The 15,884-nt window shown below is 53.3% G+C and overlaps 1 protein-coding gene across 1 annotated transcript; it reads left to right on the top strand.

The window, feature by feature from the left end:
- Positions 1 to 1,360: 1,360 nt before the first annotated feature.
- Positions 1,361 to 14,911, top strand: RCN1 (reticulocalbin 1). Its single transcript, XM_062196351.1, has 6 exons — positions 1,361 to 1,620; positions 6,064 to 6,257; positions 7,462 to 7,640; positions 9,214 to 9,274; positions 12,185 to 12,384; positions 13,774 to 14,911. Exons 1-6 carry the CDS (start codon positions 1,376 to 1,378, stop codon positions 13,879 to 13,881), a joined length of 987 nt encoding a protein of 328 aa, XP_062052335.1. The 5' UTR covers positions 1,361 to 1,375; the 3' UTR covers positions 13,882 to 14,911.
- The last annotated feature ends 973 nt before the right edge of the window (positions 14,912 to 15,884 follow it).

The following is a 15,884-nucleotide window of genomic DNA, read 5'->3' as shown; positions in this document are numbered from 1 at the left end:
ATTATTTGTTTGTTGATTGAGTCTTCCGCAGAAGGGTGCCTGTATCTGTGCTGCCATTGATAAGCCGGGACATGCTTACTGCAAGGACAAGAAGCACAGCCCAGTGACCTTTCTAGAATATCAGGAATAAGGGGGAAGGGAGAGGAAACTTCTGGTGCCGGGCTGTCGGGGCAGGCTGCTCTCTTCAACCACAGTTTCCTAAGAATTCTAATACTGGGGCTCACAGGTGGGGCTTCAGAAGATCCACCGCTCCTCTGATCCTAATCAAACACCCATGCCAGCAGCGGAACGTGCATCTGGGGAGGGCGGAACGTGCTTTTGGAGAAGAGGTGGGGCTGGTGGCCCAGGCTTCCATGAGATCCAAAAGCATTATTGCTCTAGACCTGTGTGCACGGTCCAATACGCCAGCCGATGGCCACGAGTGGCTCAGTTCACATTCAAAACAAAACCCCAGCTGTAGGTCAAGTGCTCCACAGCCACCATCTACCTATCAGACAGCCCAGACACAGAGCATTGCCCTGACCGCAGAAAGCGCAGTGGGACACAGCTCCTCCTCCGCAGGGCTCCGGAATTAATGCCCAGCTAAGACGGGATTCGGGGAGCGCTTTTGTAAAACGAGTTGCCAGCTTTTAAAGACGAAAACAGAAACCTCCGAAATCCCGATTTACGTGGGGGCGGGGGGCTGGGACTGCCTGCCCGCGCGCGCCTCCCGTCCGCCCCCACTTCAGGGGTGCCCGCTTGGCCCCTGTTTGCTACCCCGCCCAGCCGGCTCTCCTCCCAGTCGCTTCGGTCTGCAAACAGTCTCCAAATTTTGCCAGAGGGGGACGGCCGCGAGCTTCAGGACACGTCTCGGGGCCGGGTCTGGGGGCTGCGCTGGAGGCACTCAGCTGGAAGTTGAAGGGGGCAGCGCCGCCTTCCTTCGCGTTCCCCGAAACCGGGCGACGAGGGGCAACGGTGCCCCGAACATCTGTTGCTTGACAAAGAACTTCTTCCCGGTCTTCCCACGAGCACTCCCGTCCCCAGCCCCGTCCGCCTGGGCCCGCCCCTCTCCACGAGACTGCGGGGAGGGGCCGAGGCGCAACTCGAGCCCGGCGCCCACCACCCGCGCCGGCGACGTGGCTCGGAGGCCCGGCCTCCCCCGGGCTCCCCCGGCCTCGCCGCGGCCAATGGGCGCGTGAGCGGGGCCGCCCTCCGGGTCCCTGCCCCGGCCCGGGCGCGCCCCTCCGCTGGGGCCCGGGGCGGGCACTGCCGAGGCGCCGGCCCGCCCCCTGCCCGCGCCGGCCCCATCCCCGCCGCCGCGCTCGGCCCCCACTCCCGAGCCGCCGCTCGCGCCGCTCGCTCCAGCGTGGCTCGCGGCCGCCCTCTCCACGGGACCATGGCGCGCGGCCGCCGCCTGGGGCTCGCCCTGGGGCTGCTGCTGGCGCTGGCGCTGGCGCCGCGGACGCTGCGGGCCAAGCCCACGGTGCGCAAGGAGCGCGTGGTGCGGCCCGACTCGGAGCTGGGCGAGCGGCCGCCCGAGGACAACCAGAGCTTCCAGTACGACCACGAGGCCTTCCTGGGCAAGGAGGATTCCAAAACCTTCGATCAGCTCACGCCGGACGAGAGCAAGGAGAGGCTGGGGTGAGGCCGCGGCCCGGGGCAGCGCACGGCCAAGCGAAAGCGAGATCGCGTGCGGGGGGCCTGCGGGGCCGGGCGGCGGGGGCCCCGGGAGCCCCGCATGGAGGTCGCCGCCACGCCCCGGCTGGAGGCTTCCCGCGGGGAGAAGGGAACGTGGCAGCGGCGCGGGAGCCAGGACGGCCAGGGCCCGCCCCCTCCCCTGGTTGCATCAGAAGGAACGGGAGAGCGAGTACAAAAGAAGGGTTTGTCCACGGGGGCCCTTAGTGACTTGGCTCTAGCCCCGCAGTTCCCCCCAAGCCCCGGGTTCCCGGAAAGAGGGGCTGCGATCTTCTCCAGGAAGGGATGGGCGGCGGGGGTGGACATGGGTGGGGGAATGATGACGGCTGCGGGCTATGGAGGCCGGGGCCGGGGCCGGGGTGTGCCAGCCTTGTACCCCGTACATCTGCCGTCAAGATATTAAAATCCGGTTGACAAGAAGCGAAAGGTGGTTAGGGGTAGGAGATGGGCATGGGGGGTGGGGCAGAAATGGAAACTGGTCCCCTAGCGTCTGTCCCAGCAGCGTCCACAGAGCCACTCAGTTCCCTGGCAGAAAGCAGGAGGCTGGCAGGGCGGTAGCGGTGTCCACTTGTGACTTTGGGGCCCAACCTGATGCACCCCGGGGACAGCCTCGCCAGCCCCTCCAGGAGACACCTGGGCATTGGGCAGAGTTACCTGGAAATCCTGCCACAGCGGGATCCACTGCCAGCTTGGTCCCAGGTAGAGGCAGGGCTGGGGAGGCACCCAGCCGGTTTGGGGGTGTGTGTGGGGGGATGGAGGCTCTTCATGTTCTGCCACACAGAAAGGAACACAGCCATCCCTGTGCCGGCCAGGGGCTACCAGAGGCCAGTGGGCTCAGTTAGGCTCTGAGGATGAATTACACCTACTGTGAAGGTGTACCAGCTGCCTGCTCTGATAAAAAAGATCTCTGAACTTCAAAGTCACCTTCAGACAATTACCTTTTCTTTTGTAGAGAAATACTTTCTCTTCTCCTTAGGGGCCTCCACAATGGGGGCCATTGATAAGTGCACTGTCTCCCATTGTTCGGAGGCACTTGGTGACTGATTTCTTCTCGGGCCCTCCGTGGATGACAGCCATTAGGCACTGTCACCGGAGAGGAGCAGGGGACAGGTTTTGGGATCCAAAGTTGGGAACTCGTTTTTTTTCAACCTCCCGCGAGCCAGTGGAGTTGGTCTGGGTTTGACCCTTGTGTGTACAGGGCCCCGTTCATTTAGGCAACAATACTTGAATGGCTACTGTGTGCCAGGTGCCATGCGATGGTGGCGTGGAAAAACCACAGTGCACGCATCCGGAGGAGCCCCGAAGGCTCCAGGTGGGAGGGAGGCGTGGGCTGGGGGGGCTGGGGCTGGCGCCTCATCAGAGCTTGTGGGAGGTCCCACAGGGGAAGACACTGCTGGAGAGAAGAGCTCACTTGGAAGAGTGTTGAGCCTTGTTCTGGGGCGTGAGAAGAACTGAGTCTGTAAAGGGACAGGGAAGAGGAGGGAGGGGAGGACGGGATGAGATGCCCCCCTGTGTGCAGCTTCAGTGCCGTGACCCCTCTGGCCGCGTAACTGAGGCCAGGTGGGCAGACCAGGGGCGCGGGGTGGGGGCGTGATGAATGCCTGAGCGGGGCATGGCCTGGCGAATCCAGACACAAGTAGGAGGCAGACTGGCAGCTTTGGACTTTAACTAAGGGTTGGGGAGGGGAGGGAGGGAGGAGTCAAGGGTGACATCCGGGTCTCTGGCCTGAGCCACCAGGTGGGAAGTAGATGCCTCGTTCCTGTGTAAGGTAAACCTGGCCTAGTGCTGGGGTGGGGCTGAGTGTGAGAAGCCACCTCTGTCCTTAGCTTCTGTTTCAATAGTTCCCTCGGCAGCCCAGGCTGGGAGCGTGGCTGTATCCGGGCAACTTTGTCACCACCCCCTGGCCCTCAGTTCTGAAGATGTGACAGCTCACAGGCTCCGAGGGACACCCGGCCAGAGGCTTGTGAAGAGGCTGCACACAGGCACGGATATGCCACAGTCTTAGAAGATATACATTACTTGCTGACTTTTACAATTTGGGAGAGTTCAGTGCAGACCCCGATTCTGGTTCCTCCCGAGCCCGTGGCCCCCAGCAGGTGGACATGGTCAGCAGCAGACCTGGGCAGCGCGGCCAGGGCATCTGGGAGTTGCCATAGGCCCTGCCTGCAGGCCTTGCTCATGTCTGTTCCCTGCTGAGAGTTTGTGGAGTTCTCCACCCACCCCAACCGAGATCCTTGTCTTTTGTGAGGAAAGCCACTCTCTGTTTTTTTTGCCGCTCACAATATATTCCTTGTGAAGAAGGTGGTCCAGTGTATAGACGGGGAAATCGAGCCTCAGAGAGTCGTGCGCTTGGCCCAAGATCACACAGGTGGTGGAAGACCCCAGCCAGGATAGGGAGCCAGGTTCTCTGATTAAACCATTCAGCTTTAGCCACATCACAGCTACCTCTCCTGACATCTCACTCTGGAGACTCGTAAAGAGAGAAGCTAAGATTTGTTTATTCTTTCAAGAAATTTATCTATTGAACTCCTACTGTGGGTCAGGTTGCACTACATCCTGGATCTGGGGGGAGGGGACATGCGTTAGATGGTCTCCCTACCTTGAAGGAGAGGTGCACTGTCTGATGCCTGTTCCTCCGCTGGCTTTGGGTGACCAATGGGCACATCACAGAGTCCCCGGGACTGGAGCAGCACCTGGTGAGCTCAGTTCTACACAAGGTTGAGAGAACTCTGCTGTGTGGGGCTGAGATTTCCTGGAATGAAGTTTTAAAAAAAAAAAGGGCACTTGGCTGGCACCGCGGCTCACTAGGCTAATCCTCCACCTGCGGCGCCGGCACCCCAGGTTCTAGTCCCCGTTGAGGCGCCGGATTCTGTCCCAGTTGCTCTTCTTCCAGTCCAGCTCTCTGCTATGGCCCGGGAAGGCAGTGGAGGATGGCCCAAGTGTTTGGGCCCTGCACCCGCATGGGAGACCAGGAGAAGCACCTGGCTCCTGGCTTCGGAGCAGCACAGCACTGGCCATGGCAGCCACTTGGGGGTGAACCAACGGAAGGAAGACCTTTCTCTGTCTCTCTCTCTCTCTGTCTAACTCTGCCTGTAAAAAAATAAAAAATAAAAAAAAGGGCACTTGAAGTTTAGTCATTAGCCTTGAGATCTGTTACAGTTGCCAAGGCAGGGCTATTTTCAGGTTGAAAGAAATGGTTCCACCTCCCTGGCAGAGAGGAGCTTGGTCTCCGACTGAGATGGGGATCATTGTTCAGTCTCCTCCTGTACTCTCCTTCCCCGGCAACAGGATATAAGAAGTTTTGTCCATCCAACTCTCAAACTGACTTTGTTTCCCTTCTTAATTAATCGAAGATTAACTGCCAATTAGAATGTCTGTTGACAAGGTTTTATCCCTGAAGTTGCTAGAACACCAGCCCCAAACAGAGAAACAAATGCACAAATTGCCTGTATGAGATTTAATAAATATTAGAACTAGCTTATGGTGTCGTTGAGGCTCCCTAAGGAGCTGCTGGCCCTAACTTGGGACCTTCTGGCCCAGAGATGGTCAATGGTGAATTCCCAAGCTCAAGTTTGTGGTGCACTAGCACTTAGTGTATTCCACTCCAGTGGAGCCTGGCAGGAAATCACTGGCCAGCTGTGGAGCTGGAGACCCCAGTGGGAACGGGGTCTTCGCCCTGTACTGGGAACCCGGAGGGGGTGGGTAGTCGGGCTGCTCAGTTGGTCAGGTTTCCTAAGTTCCGTGATGTCCATGCCTGACATTTTATGCTCTCTCCAGCAAGATCTGCTCTCCTTTGGCTTTAAGTTTCAGGTCTCCAAGTGCAAGGTGGTGGGATTTTTCTGTTTGTTTTGTTTTGTTTCTTAACAGAACTTACTTTTAGGTTTACATAGAATTTTCCATTTTTTGGATTGGGCCTTGGAGCCAGAAAACCTGGGTTCTTACCCCCATTGTACAAAGCACCAGCTGTGTGATCTTGGAAAAGTCACTCCACTTCTCTCTGGGCCTCAGTTTCCCATACGCTAAAACAAGGGAGTTGGACTACATTGGGGAGACCAATGGGTTTCATCTTCCAGATCAACTCTGATCATTTGCAAGTGGACACCTCAAGGGTGCTGGACCGAGAATCCTGAGGTGCCGTCTAGGATTATCTGGACAGAGGGTTGTGATCCATTAAGCAGTGCCTGCCATTGGCGTGGGGTGGAGGGTGGGGGCAGCACACCGAGTTAGAAAGGGTCACCTCTCAGACCCTTTCCAGCACCGTAGCATCATTGACTCTGGTTTAGTTCTCTCTGCATTTTAGATTGTGCAGTTTACCTTTTGCTGGCCCAAGGTCACCCAAACCTTGATAACAATAGCCTAGTGGGATTTTTGTGTGTTTTCTTGCTACAGGAAGATTGTCGATCGAATCGACAGTGATGGGGATGGCTTTGTCACCACCGAGGAGCTGAAAGTGTGGATCAAACGGGTGCAGAAAAGATACATTTATGATAATGTTGCTAAAGTCTGGAAGGATTATGACAGGGACAAGGACGATAAAATTTCCTGGGAAGAATACAAACAAGCCACTTACGGTTACTACCTAGGTAAGAGGTGCTACGGGAGTGAGTCACGGCTGGGGTGCCGGCACAGGCTTCTTGCTGACTTGTTAGGCTCACCGTGTTCACCCCCTCTGGTAGAAGCTGCTTGTGTAACATCTTCCTCTGCTTCCTAAGAATGCACTGAGTTGCTTCTCTGAGTACATACGATAGGAGGGGGGGGTGCGAGGAACTAAAAATGTCCCAGGGCAGTCATTTGGTCTGGCAGCTAAGTCACCAATCAGGACAGTCACGTCTCCTTGGATCCCCTGGGTTCGATACTTGGCTCCAGGTCCTGGTTCCAGCTTCTTGCTCATTTTGACCCTGGGAAGCTGTGGTGATGGCTCAGGTAATTGGATTTTTGCCATCCATGTGGGAGATTTGGATTGAGTTCCTGGATCCTGGCCATTGTAAGCGTTTAGAGAGTAAACCAGCAAAATGGGAGTTTTCTCTGTCTTTGCCTCTCATTTAAAAAAAAAAAAAAATCTCTTAGGTTGCTGATATACTTGAACTTATCTCAGAGGCACACACAGAGAAAAGCAGAAGGGAAGAATAAGCTGCCGAATTTCAGACAGCAAGGATTGAGTGGGGTGGAGCAGTCAGGGAAGGCTTCCTGTAGAGGGTGGTTTGGGAGCTGGACTTGAAGAACAGACTTCTATTTGGAGAAATAGTGACTTGCCCGTGGAGGAAGTGGGCCAGCTGGAGGGGCAGAGGGGCAGCAGCGCATTCAGTAGTGGGCAGGGCCTGGATACGAGGCAGACTAGATTAAGGGGACTGGGTGGAGGATGTTATGCAAAGTCCTAGGGTGCAAACCTCCTGGGTTCATGGTAGAGGCCATGGGAAGCGAAGGCGCTTGCACAGCCAAATGCAGGGGGTCCTGAAAGCCAGGCAGGGGTACTTGGACAAGATGTCATTGGTCGTAGAAGCTTCTAGATGTTATAGATTAAGAAATGACAGGATGAAAGCAGAGTACAGCAAAGAGAAGTAGGGCATTGGTTTGTTGAAAGCCTGCAATCTTAGCCATTGGTTGTAATGCTTCTGATAAGCCAGTAGGGCCTAGATCATGGGGTGGCTTGGAGGGACAGACACTAGAGACGTCCTCAGTTTAAAGGTTTTGAAGAAGTTGGCCCACTGGGGCACGAAGGATGAGTGATCTGGAAGGGGACGTCTTCCGTCACGGCACGGTTGCAACCTTTCTGTGTCCGTCCTGCAGGGAACCCCGCGGAGTTTTCCGACACTTCGGATCATCACACCTTTAAAAAGATGCTGCCCCGGGACGAGAGAAGGTTCAAGGCTGCAGACCTCGACGGGGACCTGACAGCCACTCGGGAGGAGTTCACGGCCTTTCTGCACCCCGAGGAGTTTGAGCACATGAAGGAAATTGTGGTGCTGGTAAGATCAGTGATGAGCCTGGGCTGGGAAGACCAGGGGGACAGCTGGAGGACTCTGAAGTGGGCTGCACCGGAGTTCCTGTCCACCCAGGACGGCAGCCAGGGAGGGGCTGCTGGGACAGCCGGCCCCGGCAGTGCCGTGCAGCACAACGGAAGCTTGTTTCTTGCTTATCTAAAGTCTGGGACAGATGGTCTGAGCCAGGCAGATTGCCTGGGCCGATCACCCAGGCCACTTCCACCTTGTGGCTTCGGGCTCCTCCTGGCAACAGCCAAGCTGGTGGACAAAGGAGAGCAGAGGCGTGGAGGGGAGGTGCAGTGCGTCTTCACTGTTCTGGCCGCAGAATGGCACACCCCCTTCCACTTACAGTTCATCTGGCCCTGCCTGGGTCCAAGAAGGCTGGGAAATGGAGCTCAGATATGTCCCCAGAAAGAACCAATGAGTGTAGTGAGCAGGTAGCTCTTCCCTGCCGTGGTTTTCTGCTTTAAAGGAGTTGGGAAAGACTCTGGAATGGAATGCACTGGACTGTTAAAACCATTGGAAATGTAAAGTAAAAAGTGCGGCTAGGCAGGATGCTGCCCTGGGACCCCGGGACCCGGAGGAGGCTGAGTGGATCAGACCCTCGGCTTGGAGGGTGCACTGTGCCTGCGGAGGCCCAATGTAGCTGCTCTCTGGGGTCTCTCGCTGTGTCCCAGGTGTCTTCATTGTCCAGGACAATCAAATACATGCGATCACCTGTGCCCTGGGCCGGTGTCCTGAGTCAGTTCCACCTGTCCTGATGCAGTGAAACAGGTGGCTGAAGCTTTGGTTTCTAATCTGCCCTGGATTATTGCAGGTGCCCAGCTGCCGGGTGGATGGGTCCAGCTTTTGCATCAGGCCTCATCTCCATAACCACCGTGGCCCTCAGGACTGGGCAGTGGCACCAGGGATCATTTCTCTGTACTCCCCAACCTCTACCCTGTAATAGCTGAGTAGCCAGATGGGAACAAGGGTGGGGCGTAAGCCACAGGCATTGAGTGGCTTCAGGTTCAACAGACAGAAAACTCACCGAGTTACTGACCCTGGTTACAAAATAAACACCTGATTAAGGAGTCAGACGGAAAATGGAGTAGAATACATTCAAAAGCCGGTCAGGCTTCTGTTTGTCAGTTGTCCACTGTTTTCTGTTTCTCTGACACCAACGCAGAGTTCATGGTCCAGTTAGCACCAGGGTCATGTTTGTGATCAGCTAACCCTGTAGTTCTCACGCTGGGTTCCTGGCAGGTCCCGCCAGGGTGGGTGGTGGAGATGGTTGACTTGGCAGGACTTCCTGATGCAACCAGAGCACCCCAGGCTTTGCAGGTACACGTTCCTGCGGAGAGAGTGTTCTGCCCCTGGGAGTGTGGGATGGGGGAGTAGGGACAGAAGCCACTACCTGTGCTTTTGCAGGCTAGCAGCTGATGCCCAGGGAGGCAAGGCAGTGAACCAGGGGTCAGCAGGCATTCACCCGTGAACGCCGGGCAAAGCAGGACAATAGAACTCGCGGCTTCACTTAGCGCACATGGCCACCTTGCATTGTTTTCCCTTTGCTTCCTAGGAAACTCTGGAGGACATCGACAAGAATGGGGATGGCTTTGTGGATCAGGATGAGTATATCGGTGAGTGCTGGCCTGCAGTCTTGCTCAGCTGCCCTGACTGGGCAACATTCCCCGACCCCTGGGTCTGGCTGCTTTCCCTAGATGTCTCTGAGCAACAGGTGCGAGTCTGCAGGGCTTTCCAGCCCGACTGGACACACCAGCTCAGGGAGGCCTTATCCAACCTCGTTCACTGATGAAGAGATGAAGAGGCTGGCCCCGCCTCCCACTAGACTGACCAAGAGTTGGCCCCTTGGCCGAGAGAGGAGGCCTTCAGCGCGCTGCCTCAGTTTACCTTTGCAGATCGGGATTGGAGGGCCCACAGAGTTGCTTGAGGCTAGAGCAGACAGGGTGGGGGAAGACTCCCAAATCGAACCATGGGTCACCGGAGCCCAGAGGCTGTGTCAACGCAGCTGTGATCCTGTCACTGCGCGTACGCTCGAGCCCTCGGCAGAAAGACATCCCTCTGTCAGTCCTTTTCCAACACTGCCGGCATGTGCCTCTGCTTTTCCACCCTCTGCGGGGGCAGGGACTGGACCTAGCATTTTGTTGTGAGCTCCACGTAAAAAACGTTGAGCAGCTGTGTCTCCAGGTAACTGAGCACTGGCTGACGGAGACTTGGCTCAGGAGCCAGGTTCGCCGGTTAGAGCGCTTCCCAGTAGCCCCAAAGCCCCAAGCGTACAGGACTGGAGTGGGCAACAAGGACATTCCCCCTTGACCCCCACCTGCTGCTGCAGCACACAGCTCCCTTTGCAGGCTGCCTTCTCAACGCCAGCTCTGCTTTTCCTATTCCTGTTAGTTAAGAGCTAGAGAACCGCTGGGGTTTTGGTGTTGACCTGTGTAAGAGGGACGGGATTTGTGTAGCTCACGTGCACACACCTCCAAGAAGCAGCTGATTGTCTTCCTATGTATGCCCAGCATGCAGGCTGCCCTTCGGCTCTGGTTCCGTGGCTGTGTTATTTTGCCACTCCATACCTAAGCACAGGTGCCTTCAGTGATGATGGGCAGAGTTGCTTCCGGTCATGCGATTGGGAGAACTGAACCCTGTCCCCTGTCGTTGGTAACAGACAGGTAGCTCTCGCCACAGTAATTAAAGTGATCTTGGTGGCCCCACCTTTGTAGAACAGCAGATGCTGACAGCTGTGTCGTCAGCGCGAGCAGCAGAGCCTTCCTCTAGCCGGGTGCTCTTGCTGCGGCCACAGTGGTGATGGAATGAGACTGACAGAAAAGGCTGATGGATTAAAACACACAATGTGGCGCTTTTGATTAAAGTGTGTGCTCTTCCCAGCCCTCCTGAACTCTGCATTGAAATGGTGCACAGTCAGGCACAAAAGTCTTTGAGTGGCTTTGCCTGAAAGAAATACTCCATTCTTCAACATTGGGCACGGAGGGAGGGAGGCCACGGGGCTTGAAAACTGAATTCTGAGTAACTTGTCCTCACAGGGACCGGATACATTGACTCGTCCAGCAGGGGACTTCATGTCAGGATTTCAGGGGCGCCCTCTTTCCAGACAGGGATGGTGGGCGTGTGGCGTAGGGGGAAGGGCACTGGAATTAGAAGCCCTGGCTTCTTCACTTACCAGCTGTGTGACCTCAGTTTGCCTTATCTGCAAAATGGAAATACTTAGATGAAGCTCAAAATGTATGTGACAGGTCTCTCTCCTACACAATGGGCAAATGTCGGGCGTGAGTCTACCTCGTAGGCAAGGGTCTTACGTCTACTTTTCCTTCATTACTACCTGTTCCCTGTGCCACCCGACGTTTCTTTTCTGTTTTTCTGTACTGAAAGTTTAGCACAAAGTTTTTGTCATATTGAAGCTTTTTTTTTTCTAATGTATATGTTGCTTCATTTTAATAGATGTAGTTTTCTACGTCTATATTTGACAGGACTTCAAAAGAGAGATATTTACGTCCAGTCAAGTTGCTATTTTTAAAAGAAAATGATTCACAGTTGGATTTTTGGGTAGTATATGACAAGCTCATATGAGATTTTCTCATAAAGAATTTTTTTCTATAATGACACTTCATTTTAAGGAGTTTATTTCTAAATTGAAACCTTGTTACATACAGGTTTTTTTTTCTTCACTTTTTAAACTGCATGACTAAGTTGTGCTTCCATTAAAAAGAAATTACCCAGAGGGCTTTCCTTTCCAACAAGACTTCGTGCCAGGGTGAGCAATGCATAGATGTCTCCTTCCTTTTCCTTTCCCTGCCGTTTTGTAAAGCGTGACAATGATCTGTCTTATAGAACTGTTAAGGATGAAGTAAAATGCCAGGATAGAAACCACGGTGCAGTAAACACGCTGGTTAGGAGCACGTGGGTTGCAAGTAGAACGGCTGTGTTCCCATGCAGCTGGAGCTTACACTAGGCACGGATCACGTGCTAAAGCCACGTGTCAGAACTTCATCTGTAAAATGGTAACAGCAATGGCACCCGCTTCATAAAACCAGCTGGAAAAAATGTATCTAAAGACGTTAGAGCATATCTGGCCCACGGAAAGTGCTCTGTGTTGCTAACTGCTAGTGTTTACTTAGATAGTGCTAATTTTTGTCTCAATGGTCTGTTTGAGCCTCATTACGACCTGTGATCTGTAAATTATTTTCTCCTTGGTATAGACAAGGAAACTTAAGGTTCAGTCACTGGACCAAGTAGCTTGATCTCAGTCACTGGAGTAAGTCAAAAGCCAGGATTCGTCTTCTGGCTCCGAAGGTCCTGTCTTTTCTGTTCTATCATGCAGCCTTCCCAGTGATACATCGTGCCATTATTATCCCCAGTAAGCTGGCCACCAGTGCGTGGAGTTAGGTCTCTTGATTGCTCTCACCTTTAAGAAATGCAGAAAGTCAAGCTTTTGTTTTTCGGGTTTTTTTTTTTTTTTTTTTTTTGCTTCTACCTCCCCCCTTGTCTTTGTAACTGAAAGCAAACTTCCCTTCCAGCGGACATGTTTTCCCACGAGGAGAATGGCCCGGAGCCAGACTGGGTTTTGTCAGAACGGGAGCAGTTTGATGAATTCCGGGACCTGAACAAGGATGGGAAGCTGGACAAAGATGAGATCCGCCACTGGATCCTCCCTCAAGACTACGACCACGCACAGGCCGAGGCCAGGCACCTGGTATACGAGTCAGACAAGAACAAGGTACCTCCCGTGCCGCTGCACACACTGATTGATTCAAAGAACACCGTTTACATAAGATTGGTTTTATTTGCTGCTTTGGCAATAGCATGGCCCTTGTGGCTGTGCCCTTGTTGACTTTTCCCTGTTGCCCTGCAGTAGAGACCTGGAAATCTGAGCCAGGGCTGCGATAACCCAAGGGGAGTTCCCTCGGCCCAGACTTTCCTGGATAGTCAGCTATGGGCCACAGCTAGGCCACAGAACCAGTAACTTTGTTAATGTGGGCAGGACACGGATTTAAGGAGTATACCCAACCTTGCCTAAGATGGGCTTATTCATCTAATTGTTTAGTCCCCAAAAATGCAGAGAGAGCGATAGAAAGTGAGAGAGATCTTCCATCCACTGGTTCACTCCTCAAATGCTGGCAACAGTCAGGGCCAGGCCAGACCTAGTCCGGAGCTGCTTCTGAGTCTCCCACATGGGTGGCAGGAATCCAAGTACTTGAGACGTCATCTGCTGCCTCCCAGGGCGTGCATTAGCAGGAAGCTGGTTCAGAGTGGAGGTGGAACTTGATCCCAGGCACTCCAAGATGGTATCTCAAGGGGCAGCTTAACAGGCTGCACAACATTGACTGCCCTAGGCACCAAATATTTATCAAACACACGTGATGTGCCAGCCACGAGCAGGCCCATCCCATTAAAACCAAGAAATCCTCAGACAAGCTCACACTTCTGGCTCCAGTGCCTAATAATGTCAATATCTATTGATAAATATCCAAATAAATAAATATGAGTTAGAAAAAGAGTCCTCCCTTTACTAATTGCTCCAAATTCCCAGGCTTTGGAATGAGACCTTGAAAAGAAAGCAGAATTCTTCAGGCCTGTAGACATAAATGGATTTCGAGCTTTGAATTACCCAGAGGAGCTCCGGCTCAGGAGGCCGCTCCAGCTGGGAGCTGTGCAGTGCAGTGATGGGAGGTGAAGGAGGCACCAGCAGCTGCTGAATTATTATTGCTTTTTAAAATTATTTATTTTCATCTTATTTGAGAGAGAGAGAGAGAGAGATTTTCCATTTGCTGACCCCCGTCCTCAAATGCCTGCACCAGCTGAGGCTGGGTCAGACTGAATCCAGAGGTCTGGGCTGAATGTGGGTCTTCTACCTGGGTGGCGGAGACCCTGGCTTGAGGTGTTACCCGCTGCCTCCTAGGATGCCCATTAGCAAAAACGACATCAAAAGTGGAGGCAGGACTTGAACCCAGGCTCTCTGATACGGGATATGGGCCACCCAGGCAGCACCAAACATCTGCCCTGGTTGGTTCTGAATGGTTAATGTGATATCTGCAACGCTGCCAATCACTCAAGTCACATGGGCGCCACCTGAGCTGCTGTGACAGCTGTGTCCTCTCTGCCACAGGACGAGAAGCTGACGAAAGAGGAGATCCTGGAGAACTGGAACATGTTTGTTGGAAGTCAAGCTACCAATTATGGGGAAGACCTCACCAAAAACCACGATGAACTGTGACAGACAACTGCCCATATCCTGGAGCGCCTCCCAGGCTCGCCTCTGTGGTCGGGGACGGTTGCTACGGTGGTCTGATTTCAAGCAGCTGTATCCCCCCCAAAGCAAGTTTATACCTCAAATTGGGGTAAAAATTGTCTTTCACTCAACATTTATGAGAAAACAGTCATCGCTATGCTTTCACTAAGATTTCTCTCCAGACACATTAAAATCTCAGTCAATTGCAGTTCTCCATGGGGACATAGGGCTACAACGTGACATTTAAAATTTTTTTCCATGCAATTTCAACTCAAGGGGAACAAAACTTGAAAAAGCCCTGTTATTTGGAAATTGGGAGAGGTGGGAGAGGACAGTGTCTGGAGTGACATCTGTGTATTTTAGCTACCAGGTTTTTTTCCATTTGTCCCTGTTAAATAGTTGGTGCAGGAAAATTCTGATAGCGCCAAAGTGGTATCATCCTAGGTCAGCTTATTTCATAGCAAGTCTGATATTTCAGATTCTTCTTCCTAACTTTATACCCTGAGCTGTTACTGTAAGTGGCATATAAAACCTCTGTGTGGTTTTTCTGTATGGACCTGCTAATGTGCACAACAAACCCACATCTTTGTTTTGTTTGTTTTTTCCAGAAGAAGCAATCAGGAAAGCTAATGTGAAAGAGAAAGGGATTTGAGAGGTCAGGAAAAGGTGACTGTCAGGCACTTGAGGAATTAGGAACAGGAAACACGTGAAAGGTACCAGAGAACATTGTCTTGTTTGTAGATGCAGTGGTTCTGGTCTCTGGACCAGTCAGCAGAACTCCATGCATTTCCTCACGGACCCCCAGCTGGAATGAGGCAGTGGAGTTCTGGTCACACTCCATCCAATCCAGAGAACCCACAGTCCTGGGACCTGCCCCCAGGGTGGCTTCTACCATGGAATTAGGACAAGACTGAGCAGCGACTGAACTGGCACAAACAGTTATACAGTCTCAAATGCCACCCCATGAAATGGAAGTGATTGAAATAAAGGATCCCCTTGAGGGTTTTCTACTGTGTCCTGTGGTGTCGGCCTTCTCAGATCCTGTTGTAACACCATGTAGAATCATTCAGGGCGACGGGATTCTATGAGTGAGATTATCAAGGTTACAGTCCCACATTGACTAATTTAATACATAATATCATTCCATCTCTATGCAGTTAGGGGATCTGCAAGCCATTTTAACTGTAGGATGTTTCTCTGACAGCTTTCAAATGGAAAACTCAACACTTCTTCCCAGGGCCTCTGAGGCCCTATAGGATCTTCCCTACCTACCTGGCCATCACTGGCTCCTTCCCATTCTCCCTTTCACCCCATATCCCAGGGCCACCAACTACTCTGTTGTCCTTGAACACACCAAGGTCATTCCTAGGTTGATAGTGTGCACTTGCTGTTCTCTGAGACAGTGCACCCCTCACCCACGTCCTCTAGAGACTCATGGTACCTCCTCAGTGAGGCCTTCCGGACCCCATTATTTCTTTTTTTTTTTTTTTTTTTTTTTTTTTTTTTTTGACAGGCAGAGTGGATAGTGAGAGAGAGAGAGAGAGAGAGAAAGGTCTTCCTTTTTGCCGTTGGTTCACCCTCCAGTGGCCGCTGTGGCCGGCGCATCATGCTGATCCAAAGCCAGGAGCCAGGTGCTTCTCCTGGTCTCCCATGCGGGTGCAGGGCCCAAGGACTTGGGCCATCCTCCACTGCCTTCCCGGGCCATAGCAGAGAGCTGGCCTGGAAGAGGGGTAACCGGGATAGAATCCGGCACCCCAACTGGGACTAGAACCCGGTGTGCCGGCGCCGCAAGGCGGAGGATTAGCCTGTTAAGCCACGGTGCCGGCCCGGACCCCATTATTTCAAGTGGCCTCCCCTGAGGCCCCAATCCCACATCCCCCTTTTATTCTCTCCTTGGGGCCTGTGACTGTTTCCTATGCTTACTGTGCACATTATCGTGAACTGGGTGGCGTTCGGCCATGGAAACTTACCCTCAGTGCTGCAGGCTG

The sequence above is a fragment of the Lepus europaeus genome, chromosome 7, assembly GCF_033115175.1.
Source record: "Lepus europaeus isolate LE1 chromosome 7, mLepTim1.pri, whole genome shotgun sequence".
NCBI classification, from domain to species: Eukaryota; Metazoa; Chordata; class Mammalia; order Lagomorpha; family Leporidae; genus Lepus; species Lepus europaeus.
This window is presented reverse-complemented; position numbering and strand designations above follow the sequence as displayed.